Genomic DNA, 26,179 nt, shown 5'->3' on the forward strand with positions numbered 1-26,179 from the left:
CTTCTGGTTTACAGAAGCTTAAACGTGCGCTAGCTAGTCCAAATATGGACTTTTTCTACGATGTTAATAATGATCCTAATTTTTTAACAGTCTTTCTTACCGAAACTTTTATTAACAATTTAATATTAAAGCATTTTCCACTAAAAAAGTACGACAAATGGCTGAAAAAACACCTGTGCAATGGTTTAATAATGAATTAAGGTCTTACAGATCCAATCATTCTCTTATTAAACACATTGCAGATGCCACTAAGAATCCCGATTTGTTCAAAGTAGATAAACAACAAAAAGTTGAATATAATCGGCAATTAAAAATTGCTAAAAAGTCAGCTTACTCTAATTTTATTACTAATTCCAATAATAAACCTAGAGACTGCTGGAAAATAGTAAATTTCGAAAGAAACTGCACAAGATCCAGTTCGGTACAACCTGATCTACCTCCAGACGAAATGAATAAATTTTTTACTACAATTGCAGAGAATATACTTACATCTCTTCCCACTATTAACGTCGATGTCCTCGTCCATTATAGAAATTATCCTTCTCCGAGTAAGTCCTTTTTTTTCGTCCTGTTCTGGAAGAAGAGGTCTCTCAAATAATAAAGTCTCTTAGTAATTCTAATTGTAGGGACTTTCACGAAATTAATAGCAAAATTTAAAAAAAAACCAAATAGTTTTAACACCTTTTACTCGTCTTATTAATTTAATTCTATCAACTGGAGTATTTCAAGAAGTACTAAAATACTCAAAAGTACTACAAATCTACAAAAAAGATGATTCCTCAAAAACTGACAATTACAGAACCATAAGCATTGTTTCTACTTTTGGGAAAGTGATTGAAAAGTTATCAAACAACAATTTTATTCCTGTTCTGAGTCAAATAATTACTTTAGCAACTCACAATATGGATTCAGAAGTGCTCGTTCTACTACGAACGCGGTATTTAATGTTGTGAGCGAGGTGATTGAGGGGCTTGAACGCGGCAATCGCATAGCAATTTCTCTTTGCGACTTGTCGAAGGCTTTTGATTGCGTTTCACACGACATTTTGCTCCACAAATTAAATTACTACGGAATCAGAGGTATCCCTCTCAAGCTTATAACTTCTTATCTATGTGGCAGACTCCAGGCGGTAGTGTCTAAAGGTCATCTCTCCGATTTTCTGTCTGTAAAACATGGAGTCCAACAAGGTTCGGTCTTAGGACCTCTTTTGTTTATTATTTATATCAACCTGCCTAAATTCATATCTCCGTACAAAACCATACAATTCGCAGATGATACGACATACGTTATATCAGGAAAAAATAATGATGATTTAAAAATGTCTCATGAGAAAGTTTCTACTAAATCTAGTTCATGGTTTGCTGCAAACAAAATAAAACTTAACTCCGATAAAACGCAAAATTTGGTTATATCTGCAAGTAATTTACACAATGATCTAGTTAACAAAGAGACTGTTAAACTATTGGGAATAACTATAGATAATCGACTCAACTGGTCGGCTCATATCTCAAAACTTAAGAAAAAGCTATCAAGTTCATTATTTGTTATTCGCCAACTAACAAGGGTTGTCAACGTTTAAACATTAAAAATGACATATTGTTCTTTATTCCACTCTCACCTAAACTATGGTGTAATTATATGGGGTAATTCAACAAATGCACTTCAAATTTTTAGAATGCAAAAGAAAGCTGTCAGGATTTTAGCAGGAGTTAGTTATCTAGAACACTGCCGACCTTTCTTTATCAAATTCAAAATTATGCCGCTACCTACTCTGTTGATATTTCAAGTTCTAACCAAATTCACAGAAAACGTGCCTATTTAATAAAGCAGTCTGATGTCCATGTTCACAATACGCGAAACTGTCACTACATACGAACAAATCGCTGTGTCTTTCGGAAAAAAATAGTCTTAATTATAACTATTACAATATTTTACCAAAAAGTATAAAACAGCTAAGTTGTAATAGTTTCGATAAAGTTATAAAAAATATCTTCTTAAACATTGTTTTTACTGCTCAGAAGAATATATTATTCATTGCAGAACATCCACTGAACTGCTTACCGTAACTTTGCCATAAATGTTTTTTCTGTTTATTATGTGTTCTTGTGTTCTATATTTAAGTTACATTTTATATTCCTTTTTTAATACTATGTATATTTTTTTGGCTTGCTACAAGCAGTATCTGTATCTGTTATGTAGTTAAATAAATACTCTACTCTACCCCAGTCCTTGTCAATAATATCAAAGTATAAAGATAATTCTTCTTATATACTAACGATTTGTAACAACTCGGGGCTTTAGACCATAATATTGTGACAATTAACTCGCAAAAAGGTGGCCACCAACGTCTTAACACTAACAAATCGGACTAAATAGAGATTTGAGACCTCTCTGAGGTGGGTTAGAATGCAAAGAAAGGAATCATCGTAGTCTTGCCCACATAATATATTCTCAGTAGATTTTCTTTCTTTCTCAGTTTGAAAAAAATATAAACTTCTTAAGCTGTGTTATTGTCTGGCTGAAACTTGAATGAAGACATTCTTATTTTTCAAGGCCTAAGAGATTTGTATTCAAATATCTACTGGAAAAGTTCTTGCTTCAGTTTTTTGGGATTGCTTTGGATTTGCCAAGGAGTAATCATGAATAATTGTCTGAATAATAGTAGACCAATCACTGAAAATTATGAGAAAAAGTTATGGATAGAACATGCAGAAAGTTGTCCCAAAGGTATTTTGTTTTTGTAGTACAATATTCCTACATACAAATGGCATGTTGACATGCAGACAATACGTGAATTAGATTTCGAATTACTCGAGCATCCCACTTATTCTGCAGATCTGGTTCCGTTCGACTATCATGTCCTTCCTTAACCCTTTCGAATCGGATTTTTTTTTGAGGATCGGTATGGAATTTAGATCTTTTTTTGTTTAAAACGTATAATTATGCAAAAATAAAAGTAATTGAGCTAAATTTTATCCTTGAGATCCGCCATTTTGTCGGGACATATATGTCCCAGTCAGACTTTTTAGGAATATATATCTAGGACTATAATAACTCATCAGACAACAAATTATTATTTTATTTTAGTGAAGAAAAATCGAAAATACAAATAAAATCTCATATTTTGAAAACAAAAGGACTAAAACTAAGATCAATATTGAATGTAAATGAAAAAGTTTCAAAAATGTTTTGCACAAGGGTACATTGCAGCTCTGACATAGTATGGTGGTTCGTTTTCTTTTTTCTGAGAACATCGTTGACATCTTCTACAGGTCTTTCCTTCGATAGGTAAATGATCTCCCACGTTGAACATTCTTTTTTGTTTCTTTGCTGGAGGACGTCCAAGTGAAGTCCATTTAAATCATTGTGTAGTACATGAAAATTTCCACCAGCCATCATCAGAAATCGAAAAAATACTTTCTTCCACCATTTGGTAGACTTCCTATCAAAGTCATACAAGCCCAAAATATGATCTGTTAGGTCCACGCCGCCCATTTTCTTATTGTACATATCGAGAAGTTCAGGACATCGCACATTCATTTTAGAGCCTTATCTCCAAAACAATTGCTTACTACTAATAAGTCTTTAGTATCTTGCCATCTACAAACTATGGTGTCGTGGTTATTTACTCTGAATTCTGGGTCACTACTATTCAACTTCCCAACAAATTTAGGTACATTTACTCCCGTTGCAATGATTGTTCCTATCGTTGGATAAGATAGAGTATCAAGTAGTCTAATAGATGAGAAAAATATGTTAAAGCACAATAATACATCAGTTCCCCTTAGTCCCCCGTCAGTATCATTTTCTGTTTCCTTTCCCTCGTGTATATTAAAATCGTATACATATCCTGTAGAAGAGTTGCTTCGTACCCATGTCTTTATTCCCCGTTTGATCGGTTTCATGGGTAGGAACTGTTTTAGGAAGACCTTCCATTGACTCATCAATGCTTTGAAAAGCCGCCTTTGTTCGATATTTTAGAAATGTTAGTTTTAGACAATTAGCATCATCATCGATGTAATATGATTTTCTCGCATTGTCAGGCTTTATAATACTCGTATGAGCCTTTGGCAATGATCAGTTTACATCGATCTCGAGAAGTCACCCTTTTTATTGCCAAATTTTCTAAAGAATCATTTTGTGACCAATAATCATTGAAAGATGGAACTCGATTTTATGCCATGATTAGTGTGACACCCAATACAATCATAAGTTCGTGTTTATCGGTAGGAATTCTTTTTTTTTTCTTGATGTCGTTTCCAAAATTCTCTAAACGTAAGTTTGTACAATGTGCAATATGTTGAATGAGGCTTCTGGAAAAGACTTTTAGAAATATTTCTATTTCGGTCATGGTATAAGGAAGAGTACAATCGACTTCTTTTTCTGATGGAACCGAAAAACGTGGTAAAAAGTTCCATCGTTATGAAACCAAATAAACTCGGTTCGCTAATCCCAGTCCGAACTGTCTAGTGAATTTAGTAATTATTTTTTTGCGAAGTTAGTTACTTTTTGACAGACTAAAAGTGGCTGGAAATTACTATACAACCAAGCACCCGTACTCATAGAAAATATTAATAGTAAACAAACTAAATAGTAAATAAAATAGAAGTTTGCGAATTACCGACAATCAATATTTATTTATCTGCACCATATAATAAATAGTTATGTTAAATTATAACAACTAAATATATATTTTTTAAATATATACTACCCAAAATTTGATGGGTTTAGTATACACTTCGACTATTTAGAATAATTCTTCTTTTTTTAAAGAAAGAAGTCTGTAATAGCAGGATACTTGAGCTATTAATACTGAGAAGTAGGAATTGTTCTGTTGTAGGTTTCCGACAATGAATCTGTCAAAATTTGTCCGAGCTAAGCGAATGGAGTTTACCTGGTTGGTACGTACCTTCGCCGTCTTCATCATTTTCGTCCATCTTATTGCCCTCGGAACCTGAATCTATTTCGTGACGCTCTCGTTCTACTTCTCCTTCGCATCCTGATGGATTGTAATCTTCGTCATCGGACCCACTAGTCTCAAAAGGATCGACTTCTGATTCTGTATCACTGGCAAAAATGACTGCTGCCTCCTCCTTGTGCAGATTTTTGTAAAATTTCGATCTATCTTCTTTAGGTTTATAATTTTCAGGTCCATATACATTTACTACTTTTAAGATTATCTTTTTAGCTCGTAGTTGTGCTTGCAGAGTTCCTTCTAAAAAGCATTCTAAGCTTCCGAAGTTTTTTGTCTACTTTTTTTATTAGTAGAACTACGCCTTTTATTCCCGCGTTCTTAGGGATTTTATACAAGGAAACATTCTGCTAGCCATTGCTGTCTATTCAGTTCTATTTCGTTTTTTGTTTCTACATTTAGGACAGTAGAATAATAATTTCAAAATATAGTATTTTTCCTCGAATTCTTACGTGGAATGACGAGTTATCCAAATCTACATAATCATTTCTTATCGGTAAATTTATATTTGTTATTCCCAAATATATTTTAAAATAATGTATTAATCATTATGTAAACTAGAAGTAAATGGCCAGATATCTGTATAAGTGTTAATAAATGATATGTCATTCCAATAACAATTCAGAAAAATATGTAGAAAGTTTTGGTTGCATATCTAATAGATCGAACGGTAACTTTCCAACATTGACATTTGCGAATCAGCTTTTCTTTTTAATCGTTTTAAATTGTAATTGTAAGAGATATAGGTAAATCTCTTTACCTATATCTCTTTTTCGAACCAATCTTTTCACTGCTGCTCTAAAAAGCTGTTTAGACGAGCAGTTAAAGGACTCTGCGGTGGTGGTACAAATTTTAACATTTTTATTCAACTATAGAGCGTTTCACGTTAAGAAAATAACATTAGGCTTATGGAGATCAGTGTTGCCAAAACTCTCAGGCATGCGGTTTACTAGATTGTCGATATATTTTTCGAATTTCCATTTTCAATTAACATTTAACTGTAACGTCAGAACAACTGAAGAACCACAAAAGCCTTATTATCATTATGTAGTCTCAGAGAACGACATAAAATCGCTGACATACGCACACCGTATTATTTTAAGTTGCAATTAGTAATTAGATATATGCATTCCAAGCGGTCCGTTTATTTGCTTTTAAATCTTTAATAGCCGGCAAAGTGCATGATTTAACTAAGCAATATTTTCTACTGATTTCTATGATTCATGGTATATGTTATTCTTACTGAAAAACAAATAAACTGTCGTTACTATAATTAAAATAAGATAAAATAAAATTATCTTTTGTAAATACTATTTATTTAATTAAAATCATTTTCCCTACATTTCATCTCTTGTTTCGAATGGGCACTTTTGGTCAATTACGTTAAAAAACATTAATTTAATTCATGTCTGTGAAAACGAAAATACAAATTATACAACACTGAATCGTGCTTGTGTTCATCGTGGCATCGCTGCGCTTCTATCGTCTATAAGAAATACATGGCCCTATCTCCGCAATGTTATTTTCTTAACGTGAAACGCTCAGTAGTCCATTGAAAAGTTATATTGAGATGTCAATATGTAAAAATGCCATGGTATAAATTTACTTTATATAATATAAGTGACAATAAGGCATTGTTAAAAACTAATTTTCATCTTTTCCTTTCAGATCCGACGATACCGAAACGGTTCATTTGACTGAACAAAATGTGAACCCGGGCCAGGAAAAAACCGGACCCCAAGACTTTGAATTACGCAAAGTCCTGGGCAAAGGAGGTTATGGGAAAGTATTTCAAGTTAGAAAAATTACGGGGAAAGATGCCAATACTGTCTTTGCCATGAAGGTTCTCCGCAAGGCTTCCATAGTTAGAAATCAAAAAGATACTGCTCATACGAAAGCAGAACGAAATATTTTAGAAGAAGTTAAGGTAAGATTAGTAACCTAAACAAATAACTTCGGATGTTTATGATCTTTGTTTACTATTTACAGCTATAATTGAAAAAAAAAATCAAAGCAAAGGTGTCATAAATCTAGTCTAAAAACTATAATTTTTATACATGAAGGTGAAGATGAATATTAATATTCAAACACATTCTTTAATAAAGTCTTAGGATCGTTCTTAGATCGTAGATTACGAAGCCATGATATTCATCTTCGACCGGGACTCTCTTTCCACATATGTTGCCCCGAACAATAAGATGGAGGACTCCCAATTTTCGTATGTTTTCGGTTTTCACTACTTCGGGTTGCGTTTTTTTGACCTTGTAATATCTCTTCATTTGTCACTTTGTCAACTCAGTTAATGCCCGAATACCCTCACATTTGAATGCCTCTCTTGTTCCATGACTATTGCGGAAATTAAATTTTTTTTTATTAGCCCTTTTTCTATCCGAATTGTCGAATAAAGGCCTCTCCCATTTCTCGCCATTCATCCCTGTTGTGTGCTAGGCGTTTCCACATTGGTCCTGCGACTCTTTTGATATCGTCGCTCCAGCGCATTTGAGGTCTTCCTCTTGGTCTCTTCGCATCGTACGGTCGCCAGTTTCCGACTTCTTTGTTCCATCTACCATCTTCGAGACGTTCGTTGTGTCCGGCCCATTTCCATTTTAATTTAGCTGCTTGTTTCGCGGCGTCCTTTATTTTTGTTTTGTTCCGGATTGTTTCGTTCGTTTGCCGATCTATTAGTGAGATACCAAGCATCTGTCGTTCCATGGCTCGCTGAGTTTTTCGAATCTTGTCCATGTTCTTTTTTGTGAATGTCCAGGTTTGAGCTCCGTAAGTGAGAACGGGAAGGATACAAGAATCGAACACTTTGGTTCGAAGGTTTTGGGGTATCTTTTTGTCTTTCAGTATGTATGAGAGTTTTCCAAATGCGGCCCATCCCATTCTTACTCGTCTGCTTATTTCGGTAATTTGGTTTTCTTTGTTTACCTTGATATTCTGACCCAGATTTATGTATTCTTCTACATGTTCCACTTTTGTTCCTTGGATGGTTATCGTCGGTTGATCATCTTTATTCGACATTAGCTTAGTTTTACTCAGATTCATTTTCAGTCCTTTTTTTATGGATTCCATATGAAGCTCATCGATCATCGTCTTCAGTTCTTTCCAGCTGTCGGCTATTAGTACTACGTCATCTGCATATCTTAGATGGTTTAAATACTTTCCGTTTATCGATAGTCCCTTCGTTTCCCAATTTAGTGATTTAAAGATGTCTTCTTAAGGAAGGAAATTAAATTGCGTATCACTAATTTCTACTTCAATTCTATTCAATTATCCGAAGAAAGAGTTTTAAAACGTGACTCATAAGACTGATTACCTTATAGTCGGAACACTTTTTAGCATTTCCTTTTTTGGAAGCATCACAGAGTGTTAACCCAGTGTGTTGGTATTTCCCCTGTTTCGTATATTTTATTTAAAACGCTAAGAAGTGATTTATTCCCTTTATTTCCAAATATTTTTAGTATGGTTACAGTAAACTATTTTCAAAACTCTTCTCTTCTAAAAGTTTTTACATTTACGTTCCCATTATGTGTTTTTACCGTATAGAAAACTAATAAGTGTAAGCTGCTGATATTAGACATTATTTGTAACCACTATTTAAATGGGAATAAGCCACAATTAAAGGTTAAAGTAAGTTTATTGACGTTTCAATTTCCACTTCGGAAATCGTTCTCAAAATACAAACATTAGTAAATAAACAATAGAACGATTTCCGAAGTGGAAATTGAAACGTCAATACACTTACTTTAACCTTTAATTGTGGCTTATTCCCATTTAAATAGTAATTACTTTAACATGCTACAAGAAAATAGCTTCAGAACAATATTATTTGTAACCTTTTCAAAAATTTTACCTCATTAACATAAAACTGAGCAGAATTTATTCTGTCCCTTTTTCGTATATATTGCATATGTTTTTAAATTTTAAATCATAGAACATCTGACCATTTGTTTCTTAATCGACCGATTGTTAGTTCCAACGGGTCCTCCTTCGAATATCTACTGTTATTCTCTTTCATTTTTTCGTTTTATTTACCATGGACGCCGGCGCAGGGTGCAAGGGGTGCATTTGCACACCCCCGTCTTTAAAAAAAGTACATAGCTATACATGTAGAGGGTATTTCAAATGTAGTGTCGGAAATTTCTCGGAACAGTAAAACCTGAGCTAACAAAGCAGTGGCGTTCCAAAAACTACTTACATTATATGATTTAAGTCAAATTGTTAAAGATAAGTGAACAGAATATATTATCTGTCAACCAAGATATCATATCCGTTTTTTTTTAATTACTGGAGCATGTTTTATTAACTTGTACATTATGATCTGACGCATTATCAGTATTAACAACAGATCCTACAGGCAAGTTGGGGATTAACTGTTCTTTCATTCATTTTCTTAATTTTCTAAATTCATATCATCTTGATAATCTTCTGTCTTGGCTCCTGATTTAAAAATCAAAAGGGCATTATGTATGAAACCCATCTCCCCACCACCATGTACGATAACCAACCCACTTTCTTTTGTTAAATGTTTTTGAACAATCATTTGCCACTCTCATCTGTCCAGCTATTTGGCGTAGTGTGTCCTGCATGTAAATAGGTTTCATCAACATATACAATTGACTTACCTTTGCTTCTGTAATATTTAATTTTGTCCAAATACTTAATGCGTAGAACACGAATGTCATTCCATCCAATTAAAAAACGTCGATTATCTTTCGTTTTCTTCCATGTAAATCCCAAATCTTTCACAATTCTGTAGAGAGAGCTCACACTTCCAGTCCACTCGTACACTTATTCAAGCCTTTCTTGCAAAAGCTTCAATGATATACGACAACGTTTAGTCTCATGAAAACAGTGAATAGTATTTCTAATGAACTGTTTATCATACTCCCTCAAGTCTGTCACGGTTGCTTTCCTTTTGTTGTAGCTGGAAATTTTTATTGAAATATTCGACACTGCGTTTGTTAACTTATTCGCTTGTTGAATGATTTTTCCTACTGTAGGTAAATATACTCCAGTAGCTTCGCTCACGCGTTGTTTAATTTTGGTACGATTATCTTCAGGAAATAGTAAAACTATTCCTTTTGATTCTAGTGTTAATCTGATTTGTTTACTCGTACTACACTTAACCATCTCAATTATACAAAATAGTTCTAATACGCGTGTTAGCACCTTTCTTTTTGAGAATCGAAAACATAATGAAACTAAATTACCAACTCGTTTTAAATCCAGTGACTAGAAATTCTCGGAAATAATTCTTAACAGTTCTTTGTATGTCCTTAATGAGCCGTTAAGGTGTCATTAATGATGACTTTATAATTACGGTTTTAAGGTAACCGATACTCAATTAAACATTTGGCAACTTTTACCAAACTTCATATAGTAAACTCCATTCGCTTAGCTCGGGCATATTTTGACAGATTCATTGTCGGAAACCTACAACACAACAATTCCTACTTCTCAGTATTATTAGCTCAAGTATCCTACTATTGCAGACTTCTTTCTTTAAAAAAAGAAGAATTATTCTAAATAGTGGAAGTATGTACTAAACCCATCAAATTTTGGGTAGTATATATTTAAAAAATATATTTTAGTTGTTATAATTTAACATAACTATTTATTATATGGTGCAGATAAATAAATATTGATTGTCGGTAATTCGCAAAGTTCTATTTTATTTACTATTTAGTTTGTTTACTATTAATATTGGCTGTGAGTACGTGTGCTTGGTTGTATAGTAATTTCCAGCCACTTTTAGTCTGTCAAAAAGTAACTAACTTCGCAAAAAAATAATTACTAAATTCACTAGACAGTTGGGACTGGGAATAGCGAACCGAGTTTATCAGTTAAAGATGGTATTAAGTATAACCTTCTGTTAAAATTTTAAGTCTACGTGCCGTAGAAAATTTTGAAAAAACGATCACAAATATTCAAATTTTAACACTGTCAGTACTGAACACTTTTACTAAGATGCTGATTTGACTGAAAAGTTTGGTATCGATAAAACAATGTAAAATTAAAACTCCATTTATTATTTAACTGAGTAATTAGTGCGGTTTCAAATATAAGACAATCTGCTCAAATTGTGTAATATTGCAACGCCACTGCTTATCATAGATATTCTATTGTCTGCACTATAAACTATTTGGTGGAAGTGCTCGACACTGGATTTGAAATACCCTCTATAGTTCTATATTTTATATTGGTTAATGTATAGATGTAAATGCACCACCCTGAAAATAATCCTGGCGGCGCCCATGTTATTTACCCACTAATTTATTTCGTTCCTTTTGCAACTTGTTCTTACGTGTATCAGCCTGCCATAGACCTTTTCGGAAAAGAAGGAACTTGACAGATGGCTCGACGAAAAGAAGTTTGAAAATTAAAATGACAGCTGACAGTTGGTGATACAAAGAAGAATTGACCACACCGGAAATAAAAAGCATTGACAGACCGAAAAGAAGAATAATTGACAGTTGACATTAGTTACGGAAAAGAAGAAGAATTGGCATGACAGCCGAAAAACAAGAATCGACGGACCGAAGAGAAGAAGCGGTGGCCATCTTGACGGGCCGGTCTGTGTGACGCCGGTGGGCGGGGCTTCGTTCTCATTGGCCAATGGCTTGGGTTTGTGACGTTACTGGGCAAGGCTTGTGACGTCAGAGTGGAACAGCTGGTCTCAAGTGCCCAATACTCTGCCGTCTCCGTTATTTCGTAATCAACATGGCCACTCGTAACTTTCGAAGCAACTGGTCTAAAGGGATATTTTGAACTGCAACCATACTGTGTTAGAAGAAGATATTCCTCCCCTCACACTCTTTCTGTCCTCCATTTTACTTTGGGTTACGAGCCGCAAGATGGCGTACTTTTTTCCACTCATGTATCCGAGATATTGCAGTTTTCTTTCTTTTATTTTCTTTTTAACTTGTGTGTAAATGGATGAAAATCACAAATTAAAAATTTCTTACTTATTACCTTTGCTTTGAAAACCCATTCACCTTTGGATTTTCGTTGAGAAAGGGCCTGTTTTCCATCAGTAATTTAAAATAACGAATAAAATTATTTTTCAAATATTTGTTGAGTATTCGTAGGTTATTTCGCCGAAATTCTGACCATATATTATAAGAAATATTTCATTTCGCCACTTTTATCCTCAAATAGTCAGTTTATTATTTAGTATATCTGCAGTAGAGTGCATATTAATTATTGTAAAAAATTAATAATAAACTGTACAGATACACGTAAGGAACAGCCGCTTGAGAGTGATACTCTCAATACCAACTAAAGTGTAGTCATTTATTCGTTTGCAAATTTTTAAAATGTGTTAGTTCGTTATGTCTTTTATTTAACCTCGAATACAACATTTGATCTGATTGTTCAAATAAAACGAACTAAGTAAATATCTTTTATCCATTATCATAATGGATATTCAATATATGTTTGCATTGTACAAATATTATTATGATATTGTCAAACACATTTGCGCATTCAAGGAAATCTTTCTTTGTAACTTTTTCCTATTTTTGTGATATTTGATATTTTTGTTTGTTTTAGCATCCTTTTATAGTGGATTTGATATATGCCTTCCAAACGGGTGGAAAATTGTACTTAATTTTAGAATACCTCAGCGGGGGCGAACTTTTTATGCATTTAGAAAGAGAAGGAATATTTTTAGAGGATACAGCTTGGTAAAGAAAATAAAATAAATTTACAGCTTATTTTCATAAAAAGAAAAAGTAACGTTTAATAAATTAGTACTAATTTCAAGTTTCACAGAATACCAGTATACGTTAAAACTGGATAATTTCGGTTATTTTTTTGACGTGATTCTATTTTTTTACAACACGCAAATATTCTTTCTTCGTGTTCAACTTTTTCTAAGCCACATTATAATGTTATTTCTTTCATAGGTAAAAAAAATAAGAATAAGACCTACTCACAATCAATTTATTCTACCACCAACGACCGGCTTCGCATACTATAATTTGCTATGCATCTTCAGGTCAACGGTACATGGTAAACTAAATGCTGAAAATATATTAACCCATATTTGGGTGCTGTCTGGTACAGAATATACAGCAGTTATGCCAATATTAGATGGGTGTGAGTATTAAATATGAATTTAGATTGATTAAATAAAAATTAAGTGAAAAACGATCTAGTTAAATTGAAATTAAATAAATAAATATTACTTACATGCCGATACAAGGATTATTATTAAATGTTTGAGAAAACATAGTTAAGAAACCGTTATGGTAAACTGGTGACAGGTGATCATCGGTTTTACTGCAACTAGTTGAAAATATCGAATGATGTCGAAACCTCATAAGTCAAAAATAGACCATTTATTTATAAGGTTCTTGAACTCCTAAGTGGATCATAGAGCTTCAGTGAAAACGCGCCATTGGTTTCTACTTTGCGGTAAGGCTTTCACCTCATTCCAAGACTTTCCTTGACTTGACCTCTTATCTCGTCCATGATGGATCTTCTCCAAGTTTGTACTGGGCGACCTCTTTTTCTTCTTCCTTGGGGATTCCACTCTAGAGCAATCTTTGCAATACTGGAATTATTTTTTCTGAGTGTGTGACCAATCCAACCCCACTTTCTGGACTTTATTTTTGATGTTCTACCCTTTTTTGTTCGGTCAGGTGTAGCAGATCTTCGTTTCTGATAATGTTAGGCCAGAAAATACGAACAATTCATCGTAGACATTTATTAATAAGGACCTGCAGTTTATCTGTAAGGGTTTTTGTCAATTTCCAGGTTTCACATCCGTAGAATAGAATAGACATGACATTTAACTGGAATATGCGGATCTTTGTCCTTGTAGTATACTCGCGAGATCTCCAAACAGGATTGAGCATGCTGAATGCTTGTTGAGCTTTTCGTGTCCTCATACGAATATCGTTCTCTGTACCTCCGCTTTCTGTTATGACACTTCCAAGATACATAAAGTTTTCCACATGGATTTGGTTTTACTAATATTGATTTACAAACCTACTTTATTGGCTTCAATGGAAAGTGTTTCCAATTGATTAGCCACATCTTGAAATCTTTGTCCTAACAGGCAGATATCGTCAGCGTATTCCAGATCGCTTAGGCGTGTGGTTAACGTCCATTGTAGCCTCTTACGTCAGAGTCTAGTTTGGATAGAACGTAGTCTACTGCTATGTTAAAAAGAAACGGAGAACTTACTCCAGTAAGTATGTCAAATTCGTCGCTGTTGATTTCATTGTGTGTCACGCTGCATTTCGCCTCAGTGTACAGTACTTTATAATGGAAATTATTTTATGCGTGATGTTTCTTAGCTCTAAAATTTTCCATAAAGCAGCATGAGATAAGCTGTCAAAGCCACGCTCGAAGTCAACAAAAACCATGTATAGGGTATGTTCCATTTAACCGATTGTTCCATTATGTTCAGTATTAACGTGGTCTAAGCAGGAGGATTCTGGTCTAAAGCCTGCTTGACCATCTCGAAGTTCAATCTTGTTTGTTAATCTTTTAAGTATGATGGTCGTGAAGATTTTATTTATTGCGGTAAGCAAGGTTATTCCTCTCTAATTTTTGCACAGTGTGAGGTTGCCCTCTTTTGGAAGCTTAATAATGTTCCCCCTTTTCCAGCCCGCTGGAATGCGGTTTGTTTCCCACACATCTCGGATTATGGGGAGCAAAAGTTCAGCAGTTAGATGCGGATCAGTTTTAAGTATTTCGGCAGCAATGTTATCGATTCCCGGAGACTTGTTATTTCTCAGAGATTTGATAGCTGATATTATCTCCGTTTTGGAAGGGATCTCGCAAGATATACGCAAGTCTACATTCTGCGGGTTTTCGACAATTTCATCTGCGTTTTCCTTGGTCGTGCCTAGCATCTCCTGAAAATGCTCTCTACTTGGTTATTTGTTGTAGTAATTAATTCGCCTGTCTTGGATCTTACAATGTTTGAACAGTTGGTCAATAGCTCTCTAGTTCTGTTGTGCTATGCAGCTGTTTCAGCTTGTTTTGCCAGTTCTTCAGCCCAGCTTCTTTTGTCTCTTCTTGCATTTCTTTTAACTGCTTTATTTATTGTTTCATATTCTCGTTGTCGGTTCGCTCTTTCTTCTACAGTTCTTGTTTGCAAAATATTTTTCTTTTGCCGTTTTCTTTCCTCGATAAGATTCCAAGTTTCATCTGACATCCATTATTTTCTGTTTCTCTTTTTTTTTAGATTAGACCATTTTTAGATTTATGAAAAGCCCAGATTCATGAAAAGTATGTTTTGGCATGTTTTTGTCAAACTAATAATTAAATAAATACTAAGGAAGAAAAAATATGTACTAAGCATCGAAGTTTTTTCGCTCTCCTAAAAAGTTGTAAATTTTGATTTGTGAGGTTTCGATATTTAACCATCGATATATTGCTTAGTAAGTAAAAAATGACGTTTAATCTTTTGCATATTTTGTTTATTACATATTATCACCAAATTTATCAAGATCAGTGGTTACATACCTGTTTCAAAGAAAATCACGAAAAATGATTTTATTTGTTAATTTCTCTGGTCTAATAATGAATCCAATAATGAAAGAATGGGAATGGCGACTTTAGTTGAATATCAGTGAAAATAACGAAGTAAACTACGTTTGAATTCGTTTCTATAAAGTCATGTCATATATACAATGCTAACAGCCACAAAGGTTATGGAAGATTTAAATAATCCATTTCTTTCAGATTTGTACAATATATGCTATACATACAGCAGTAAGCAGTTGTCAAAAGGTTTTAGTTGGCGAATTAATATCAATGGTTGATTAAGTGAAACGACTTCTTTGGCAAATTTCTGACATATTATTATGTTAGTTTCTTTTGTGAAATTTAAGCTGCAAATTTATTTTTTGTTAAAGTCTGTATTTTATACAGAAAGAGTAATGAATTATTTTTCAGCTTTTATTTATCCGAAATCATTCTCGCCCTAGAACATTTACATGGACAAGGAATTATTTATAGAGATCTAAAGCCTGAAAATATTTTACTTGACGCCCACGGTCACGTTAAATTGACAGATTTCGGTCTGTGTAAAGAACACGTTAACGAAGGCATATTGACTCACACGTTTTGTGGAACTATTGAATATATGTAAGTAATTATTTATAATTATTATTTTGATAAAACAGTTATCATCAACTTGTCTTTATTATGCAGTTTTGGAAATTTTATCTTGATGCTTTTATCAGAGTGTTAAAGCAATTACGTACGTAAGCACATCTATTTTTCTCACCATACGTAACTAACAACAACAACAGGTAAAACATATAAAAATAATTATTACTTTGGTTGAGTGAATAAGAATTACTTTATCTTCTTCTTCTTAACATGCCATACACCAAAGTGCATAGGCGACTATCTCATTACTAGAATTCTGTTCTTGGCAGCGTAAATTACTTTATAGTAAAAATTAAACCCCTAATAGATAAAATTCATATAAATTTAGGTATTTCTATTAAAAAAACTGAAGATTCTTTATAAAAAGTATATTTATTTAAAAAAATCCTTACCTATGCTAATACTAAAAGACTAAAAATGATAATAGACAAAGATAAAATAATTCCAGAACATGAATTTGAAAAAAATATTGCTCAGCTGCTTTCATTGACATATCTCAGGCATTCGATAAGGTTTGGCATACAGGACTGCAAATAAAACTAAAGAAGCTCTTACCCTATCTTCATTTACGGCTATTAAATAGACACTTCCTGGTTAAACAAGGAACCGAGTACACTGAAATATGTCCTTTATACTCAGACATGCCGCAAGGCAGCGTGCTTGGCCCAATACTACATCTCTATAGTAAAATACGAAAATTCTAGGCACTAATTTCTGAGAAACGATAATTGAGTTTTAACGATAACACTGCTGCCAGGTTGTGATTATAAATAATTTATCAACTTATATATAAATAAATCACATACAGTCAAATATTCATAGAATAACGAACTTGTTTAAGTGTCTCGTACAACATGACAAAGAGTCCAAGGGGTTTGACCAAAAGGTCAAAATATTAATTATCGTCTGAAGAAAACTCGTCATTACAATCATTATTAGTCACATTGATAAATTAAAGGTTTAACTGAAACATCCACTCTTGTGTCTAGATCCCATATTCTGCTTTTTTCTTTTCTAGTTTGTGTAATGCAATTTTTAAATGAGTCTGTCGTGATGTTTTCTATAGCAGTAGCTAGCAGACGTTTCACATCATCCATTTTAGAAGTTCAAGTTTTCCCTCGCTACTTATTTTTTATTTGAGCCCATATAAGTTCGATAGGGTTCATATCACAATGATAAGGAGGTAGGAACTTGTATTCGGGTATGTGTCTCCTTGTAAGATTTAGTAATTCTACTTTCAACATACTGTCATTCGAATGCAATATTTCTTTGAGAGAGCCAGTTCATGATGTGAGCTTTCCACCAGGCAGTTTTTGATGACGGTTTCAATTGTCGACTATGGCATTATCGATAACGACGCGACGACCGAATTTGGTTCAAAGTTTAATAAAATCTTGATCTTGAGATTAAGTATGGCCTTGATTTAGCCAAGTTCCGTGTAAATAGTAGATTTTTCTTCCTTGACGATGATAGTCTTGGATTTTTTTCAGATAATGTCTCCGCCACAAAATAGTATGTTTTATTTCTATAACAATAGGTACTGTTCCTACTTATTGTCATATATTTAATGTTCATGTACCTTAATGTTCGCAATAATACACGTCGTAATTTTTTGGTTATCAAATCGTCGGAGTCTGTTTCGGTTGCGACTTTCTTTAAGGTTAGAATTTCATTTCGGAAAAAGAAAGCATTGCATTTTCTTCGAATAGCATACTTACTAACTCCTTAAAGTTGAATACGTTTTCTTTTTCTGATTCTAATTTCAATAGACGTATCAGACTTAACTTCGCGGTGTTTGAATTGTTTTTGAATTCTGTGACCACTTGTCATAGTCACGGAGTCCACAATACACGTTGTATATACATATTTCAATAATAGCAAGAACACGGTCGTTATCAATAACCAGTAAGTTGTTGATAAACAATATAGTGGGACTTTCCAAATAATTAAAAAAAGTAAAATTGTGTTTGGGAACAAACTAAAGCATCTATTGATTTATGTTTAAATTTAAAGTGTGAGTTTTGGTAAAATCAATGATGTATTAAATGACATTGGAAGTTTTTAATTCTATAAATTTTCTGTTTTTTCTGAAATGTAGAACCATTTAGCGTCTATCATTCATTACTGTATACCTGATATTTATCTAGCGCAAATTTTTTTGTCGCCCATGTATCGAGGTGATGCTGCATGGAATTTCGTGTCTACAATTCGGATACTCAACTATAGTCTACAGCGGACATTTCAACAATAAGAACAACTACAGTAGCAACGTATATATACGATAATGATATTTTGGCATTCCACACAGATTCATCATCAGCCTCAAGAAATCTACAATCAAACCTAAATAGAATTCAGCAATGTTTAAAAATAAACTTAATAGGTACGCTATATACCCGTAGTATACAAATAATGGCATACGCTGATGATATCGTCATAATTGGAAGAACCCAAAATGAAGCAGTGGAGCCGCAGAAAACATCGGACTTCTGATTAACATCCAGAAAACTAAATATATGCCGGCCATATCAAGAATTCAACAAAATAACTTAGAGGTGCAACACGAAACGATAGAAATGGTAAAAGAATTCTGCTACTTAGGATCACTGGTAGACTACAAAAATAACACATCCAACGAGATAAAAAAAAGAATATGCGTGGCTAACCGCTGTTATTTTGGCCTGGGCCCTCAACTAAGAGCGAGAAGTATGTCAATAGCAACAAAGTGCAAACTTTATAAAACAATAATACGCCCAGTGCTCACATACGGATCGGAAACATGGGCAATGACGACCCGAGATGGAGAGTTACTGTGAGTCTTTGAAAGAAAAGTATTGAGGACCATATATGGCGGAGTAAACGAACAGGGTCTGTGGAGAAGGCGATATAACTTTGAACTCTATAGACTTTTTGGTGATGCAGATATTGTGAAGACCATCAAAATAAACCGCCTAAGGTGGGTGGGCCACGTTATGCGGATGGATGAGAGTGATCCCACTAAAATAACTATGCTAAACAGGTCGGTCGGAAGAAGAAGAAGGGGGCGACCTAAACTCAGATATCTGGACGATGTACAGGAAGATCTGAGGGAGATTGGAGTGAGGGGCTGGAGAAGACAGACACTCGATAGGGAAGGATGGAAGAATGTTTTGAAGCAGGCCAAGGCTCACGAAGGGCTGTAGCGCCAACTGATGATGAATGTTTAAAAATATGGCGCATCAAATCTAATGGAACTAAATCACGTAACATTTAGGCTACGTAGGTAAACATGTCCTCTTGTATATATTGACAATAATTGTCAACTTTCACAATCCAAGGATGCTAAATATCTCGGCATGCATTAAGACAGCCGTCTAACAAAGAAAAAACATATATTTACCAAACGCAAACAAGTTGGACTTAAATTTAGGCTCATTGGCTTAAACTCATATGGACTAATGGGATCCAGCTATAGGGCACCGCCAATATCTCAAATATAAACACCGTACAATGATTTCAAACCGCCCGTGTCTCAAATATAAACACCGTACAATTATTTCATAGTGCGCCATAGTCAATGCGCCATATTATGTCCCCAACGAGATGATTCAGCTCTAGACCACCTAGAATCCGCCAAAGAAGCCATACAATATTTTAGTGCGAAATACAGTGAACGAGTACTTGTGCATCCTGATGTGCTGGCCAGACAATTAAATGTGCACGTCGTTTCCGAAGTGCGTAGACTGAAACGATAACTGCCGTCCGACTGTCTTCAGGTCCCAATCAAACTCAGTGAATTGCATTCAGACTAATAAAGTCTTAAGGAGGTTACTCACTAGAGTAACTGTGTGTATGTCATTAGATTTAACAAAATGATTGCTTATTGTCCATGTGGACAGATTGCTATGTTCATTGGAGTTAAATATATATATATATATATATATATATATATATATATATATATATATTCTGTTTGTTTATGTATTTGATAACTCTTCCACAAAATATTTTAAAGGAACATTAGGATGCATGCCAAGAGCAAATTTTTAAATGATACTTTTTAGGGCACCTGAAATTTTAACTAGACATGGCCATGGAAAAGAGGTTGATTGGTGGTCGTTGGGAGCCTTGATGTACGATATGTTAACCGGTGCAGTAAGTACTTTTTTTTATTTTGTTGACTATTTTTTGAACCAAGTGGTATTAGTTCCTTAATTATTGCTATTATTTTTAGCCTCCGTTTACTGCTGAAAATAGAAAAAAGACAATAGAAAAAATTCTAAAAGGAAAATTAAACCTTCCGCCTTATTTGACCGCCGATGCTCGTGATTTAGTACGCAAATTACTAAAGAGGCAGGTTCCTTCGAGGTTGGGGGCTCCTCCCGATGATGCAAATGCTGTCAAACGACATCAATTCTTCAAACACATCGTCTGGGATGATGTCCTAAGAAGAAAATATGAACCTCCATTTAAACCAAGTCTTGTAAGTACAATTAAAAAACGTTTATTTTAAAAACTTCTGTTTAAAATTATCGTACCACCTCGTATGTGTCATGCCCTCCTAGAACGTCACCAAATTGCGTGACCTTCACTTTAGCTATGAGTGCCAGGAATAGTGATCGGGTATATTGACTAATGTGCCTTCGATTATAAGTTGCGACATTTTATAGTTTTTGTTTCTCGTGAGAGAGTCGAAATATTCTAATTTTCTTTTTTTGATTGTGTTCATAACTTTTGTTCGTTTATTCGATTGGCATAGAACTGATCACGTTTTGGAAGTACCCTTTTGGAAAAGTTGTCCGTTTCTCAATGAGAGCCATTCGAAGCTCTTCACGTGTTGTTGAAACAGGTATACGACGTCTCATACGCATTTTGAGAAGGCTCCATATATGCTCAATCGGATTAAGGTCTGGACTTGAGCCGGCCCGTCCATTTTTGGAATACCGACATCTTCAAGATACTGTGTTATAATCCTTGCCGTGTGTGGTCTCGCATTATCTTGCATTAGGAGAGAACCATTGTCAATAAACCCAGCATATCACTTGATGATTTAGGATCTCTGTTTTGTATTTGTGTGCTGTTAATGCGCCCGTCTCAATCAAGACGATAGCCGTGTATGCCTCAAACCAAAACATTACTGAGCAAAGTGTAGAAAGCGAAACCGGTCGTTTTGGTAGTAAAATTAAATTGAAAAAAAAGTTGATTGTAAGTCTTATTTTATTTCTTTTACCAATTTTTTTTTTCAATTGTCTATTATCCAATTGACGTGTTCACGGGCAAATACAAATCTGCGTCTTTTGTGAGCAGCAGTAAGTAATGGCACCGTTGCTGGATTGCAAGCTGCCAAAGTGTGTTCTTTTAACCTTAGTCAAACAGTATAGTCTTCCCACTGCAGGTTCTCTACGTTCATAACGTAGAAACCAAACTCACGTTTTTATATACATTTAAAATTAGGAGAACACATTCATAATAGGTTGCCAGTCAAAAAGTGGCCCAAATATTTTTAATTCAATTAATACTAATTAATTTTTGTTAAAATTTTTTATTTCGTTCATTTATCTTCTACAGTTGTCATGCATGACAGTATATGCATGTTTTTATATCAAATTAAAGATAAATTTTTTAAAAGGTAAAAGAAATAATAAATTAGACTTACTCACAATCAATTTAATTTAACTATCCAGACGACCGGTTTCGCTTTCTACAATATGCAAAGCATCTTCAGGTCTCGATACAAAGTTAAATAAATGATGCCGGTACTCTATTCATTGATGGTTGAAAGAACATGGTTCAAACTATCCTGTATTGTTGATTGGAGAACTTAAGTCTGCTATTGTAATTGTTTGATAGTAAACGGGGAAGTTCTCGAGGAGACAGATTTTATCCAATGAAGTAGAGATAGGTGTAATGTAATTGTTTGTTTGATGAAAGTAATGTTCTATACCATTGAGTTATTTAAAAGTTATTTATATTTATTCTAGAGATATATTTATGAAATGTGTGTTATTTATTGAGATTTTATTTTTTTAAGGTGACAGTTGTAAGACAATGAATGAGATTAGATGTACAAATTGTGTGGGTGTGCAATTCTATCAACTTTGTAATTATCAAATTTCTTTGATAAAGTTCTGTTGCAATATGTGGCAAATGGTTGTAAAGTCAAGTATTTAAAGTTAAAAATTAAAAATTAAGGACAATTTAAGACACACAGAAAACACTTAAAAGGGGGACGAAATAGACATTAAATTTAAAAGGGGGAGGACTTGAATGCACTACATCTCTTACTTGGACACAATGAATTTTTTATCTAAGTTTTTTCTTAATATGATGATGTAAGGTTGCCTAAGAAAAAATGGTCGCAAATGAGGATTGCCAGCTTTTAAAAACGCGAGGTATCAAAGATAAAGTTTCAAATATCGACCCATTAAACTAATACATTTTTTTGTATTTCAACTTGAGTTCTTCTTGCTTTTTCTTAACATGTGTTGTTCATCCCAATTTAGCGTCCTTTGTATACCTAAGTATTTAGCCTTTTTGACATAAGGAACTATATGGTAATTAATATATATGGATTTATGACAAATCTTTTTGTTGGTAAAATCTATATGTGCTAATTTCAGTTCATTTAATTTAATACGCCATTTGTTTGTCCACGTCTCCACTTCGGCAATTGCATTCTGTAACTTATCTGTTGATTCAATTACGTTGTCACCAACAGCCACAATTGCCGTATCATCAGCAAACGTAGCTACAACATTTTGCTCTGAAACTGGCAGGTCTTTAGTATACAGCAGATATAGAGCGGGGCCTAGTAGATTTCCCTGTGGTACTCCTGCGCTAATTTTCCTTAGTTTTAATAAACATCTTCCTGCTTAATCGTGAAGTATCTCTGTACAAATATGGAAATAAGATTTTTGAGTATTGGACAGGAAGGGCCATTTTTATCTTATGCTCCATTCCTTTGTGCTAGACCTTGTCGGAGGCCTTCAGCTTCATAATAGGTTTCAGTCTCTTGAGCAAGAGCTTTTCAAACAGTTTTGACATTAACGGTAGCAGGGATATTGGCCGATACGACTTCATTTCATTTGACGGTTTGCTTGGTTTTGGGATCATGATGATCTCAGCTACTTTCCATAGTTGTGGAACATAATTTAAACGAAACGATGCGTTAATTAGATTGGTAAGTTTGGTCATCTATGTCTATTATATATGGTTGGAAAACACTTTCGAGGTAGTTTGCAAATACTAATGCATTTTGTTCGTTGTTTTTCGGCCAACCTCCTTGTTTATTTTTTATAGGAGGCGTTTTGCATTATTTTTCCCTTTTAAATGCTTGATGATCTTCCATAGCGTGTATTCAGTACTACAAACATTTGTCAAATGTATCAAGAAGTGTCTAATGGATTCATTCTTAAGCTGCCTAATCTCTCTCTTTAGTTGTGAGGCAAGTTGGTTTACTTTTGTTCTGTCTTGTGGTGCCCTGATTAGTTGCCATTTTTTTCTTTTCTTAGTTTTCAATGACACTGCCAAATCAATTCTTTCTTCTACTGTAATTATAAAGCTGTCACAGTCCGTTTTATTTTGACCAACACAGGGTTGTAAGACTTTTGAATGATATTTTCACTAATAGTTAATACAATGGGAGTATGATCCGAGTTGACTTCTAAGTTCTCTTCTATTTTTATATAGTTGATCGATACGTTCTTAATGATGTAAAAGTCTATTAAATCAGGAATTTCATAGGGTCTATGGGCCAATACGTAGGTTTTCAAGTTGAGATTGCTTCACACTTGTTCTCATTTATCACTTTAAGCAATGTTTTCCCTTCGTTGTTATGAGTCTTGAACCCCATTGTGTGTTTCGCGTTAAAATCTCCTCCCATGATGAACCGATCACCCGCGAATTCAAAAAGTGTAGTATATCTTTCAGCTTTGATATTGTAAATTTTAAATGTGTGTAAAAATGTGAGTAGTGATGAATGATGAACGTAGTGATCCTGCAGTGGGATCTTGTACTAGTAGAAACGCTGATTGCTGGTCCTTGAGCTAAGTGAATATGGCTTTGGAGCATTCTAGTAGTTTGCGTCCGGTGTTGCAATGCAGTAATAGTAAGAACATCAATTGGCTTGCCACATCCCTTTGAATTACTCCGTTTTCCAGCAATCTGAACAGAATTTTGATATTTTTCCGTCGTTATTAAAAAATACACTTTACTATAAGGATATCAATATAACACTAAGATATCTTTAAAATCCTTCGGAACAATACACTAGTTCATGCTGTTCTCAAAACAATTAATTCTGCGAAACTTCGTTAATTCATTCATAATGAGTTCTGAGAATTTTATGGTTTAATAGGTTTTGTTAATTTGTTTATTGCTTATAGACTCGGTCTAGCTTCTCAGTACACGTGATAATTCATTTAATTTAATTAACATAAAACAAATTTCAAAGAATATAAAAAAATATATAAAAAATATATAATATTTGGTAAATTTTGTGATTGGCCCGTTTTCTTTGACACGTTTGGATTATCATTATCAATGAGACAGATAAAATTAAATTATTAGAATAATTTTTTGTAACAGTTTCCGACCAGGAAATGGAAATGTCAAAATAAACTTATTCTCATTTAAAATTGTGGTCAATTCCTGTTAAAAATAAGAGATAGCAAAAAAATGTCACAGGAAAATAGTTTCAGATTCATTCATTCATTCATTCTGGCTTTACAACCCTACGTGGGTCCTAGCCTCCTCAAGAATTTCTCTCCAGTCGTCCCTATCCATCGCCTTTTCTGCCAAGCATGTCTTCCTCTTCTTCTCTGACCAATGGGTCTATCAAGGAGCGTTTTTCTAGCTGGGTCATTTTGTTCCATCCGCATTACATGCCCTATCCACCTCAGATGTCCTATCTTAATATGTTTTACGATATCAGGTTCCTGGTATATTCTATAAAGTTCGAAGTTGTATCGTCTTCTCTACACTCCATTGTCATTCACTGCTCCATAAATTCGCCTTAGTACTTTTCTTTCGAAACATCCTAACATGTTTTCATTATTTTTTGTTCAGGTCTCTGAACCATATGTTAGGACTGGGCGTGTTATTGTTTTGTAGAGTTTTATTTTTGCATTTCTCAATATAATTGTGGATTTAAGGAGAAGATTGAGCCCCAAATAGCACCTGTTGGTCGTGCAAATTCTGCGGTTTATCTCTGCGGTAGTATTATTTTCAGTGTTAATGGGCGCTCCCAGGTATACAAATTCATTCACTGCTTCGATGACATCGTTTTCTATAACAAGTGGTCGTAGTATTTGTGGTTGCGTGCTTATTTTCATATAGTTCGTTTTGTTGGTGTTTATTATTAAACCCATTTTTATACCTGATGCTTTTAATTCTACATACGCCTCTCGTACAGCGTTTTCCGTTCTCCCAACAATATTGATATCATCAGTATAGGCCAGGATTTGCACTGATTTAATATATATTGAACCAGTAGTTGTGATTTGTGACATACGTATTACTTTTTCTAGAGCCAGATTGAACAGTATACATGAGAGAGATCCCTGGCACAGCCCGTTATTTGTTTTAAAAGGTTCAGTCAGTTCCCCCTGAATTCGTACTCTACATTCAACTTTTTCAAGAGTTAGTTTTGTTAAATTTACCAACTGATTTGGTATTCCTAGCTTCAGATTCACGTAACAATAAATTCACTAATTGACATAAGAGTAAATTCATTAACACTATGGTAAATATAGAGAAAATACTGTTTTTGCATCGAAATCTATTTTAAACCAGGCACAAAGTTAAATAATTTAAAAAAATTTAAACCAAATAATATTTTGCAGGCTAGTGATGATGATGTCTCTCAGTTTGACACCAGATTTACAAAACAAACTCCAGTAGATTCGCCGGACGAATCGACTCTTAGTGAAAGTGCCAACATGATATTCCAGGTAGGTTATATTTATATTTTTTGTCTAGTGTTTCACACCAGCTAAAATGGAATTAATCAAAAATAAGTTTAGTCCAATTTTTTACTTAGTTGAATAGTTTTATAGAATTCTACCAACGAATTATTGTGAAAACGAATTT

At 34.0% G+C, this 26,179-nt stretch overlaps 1 protein-coding gene across 1 annotated transcript in view; it reads left to right on the forward strand.

The window, feature by feature from the left end:
- The window catches only part of LOC140443909 (ribosomal protein S6 kinase beta-2-like), a 55,679-nt gene that overhangs the window by 17,061 nt on the left and 12,439 nt on the right, over nt 1–26,179 (forward strand). The window contains exons 3-8 of the mRNA XM_072535418.1: nt 6,641–6,899; nt 12,530–12,663; nt 15,893–16,084; nt 20,155–20,245; nt 20,325–20,573; nt 25,933–26,040. Of these exons, the coding sequence (XP_072391519.1) occupies nt 6,641–6,899; nt 12,530–12,663; nt 15,893–16,084; nt 20,155–20,245; nt 20,325–20,573; nt 25,933–26,040 (1,033 nt within the window). The remainder of the gene's footprint in view (nt 1–6,640; nt 6,900–12,529; nt 12,664–15,892; nt 16,085–20,154; nt 20,246–20,324; nt 20,574–25,932; nt 26,041–26,179) is intronic.

The sequence above is a fragment of the Diabrotica undecimpunctata genome, chromosome 6 (genome assembly GCF_040954645.1).
Source record: "Diabrotica undecimpunctata isolate CICGRU chromosome 6, icDiaUnde3, whole genome shotgun sequence".
In the NCBI taxonomy this organism is placed as follows: Eukaryota; Metazoa; Arthropoda; class Insecta; order Coleoptera; family Chrysomelidae; genus Diabrotica; species Diabrotica undecimpunctata.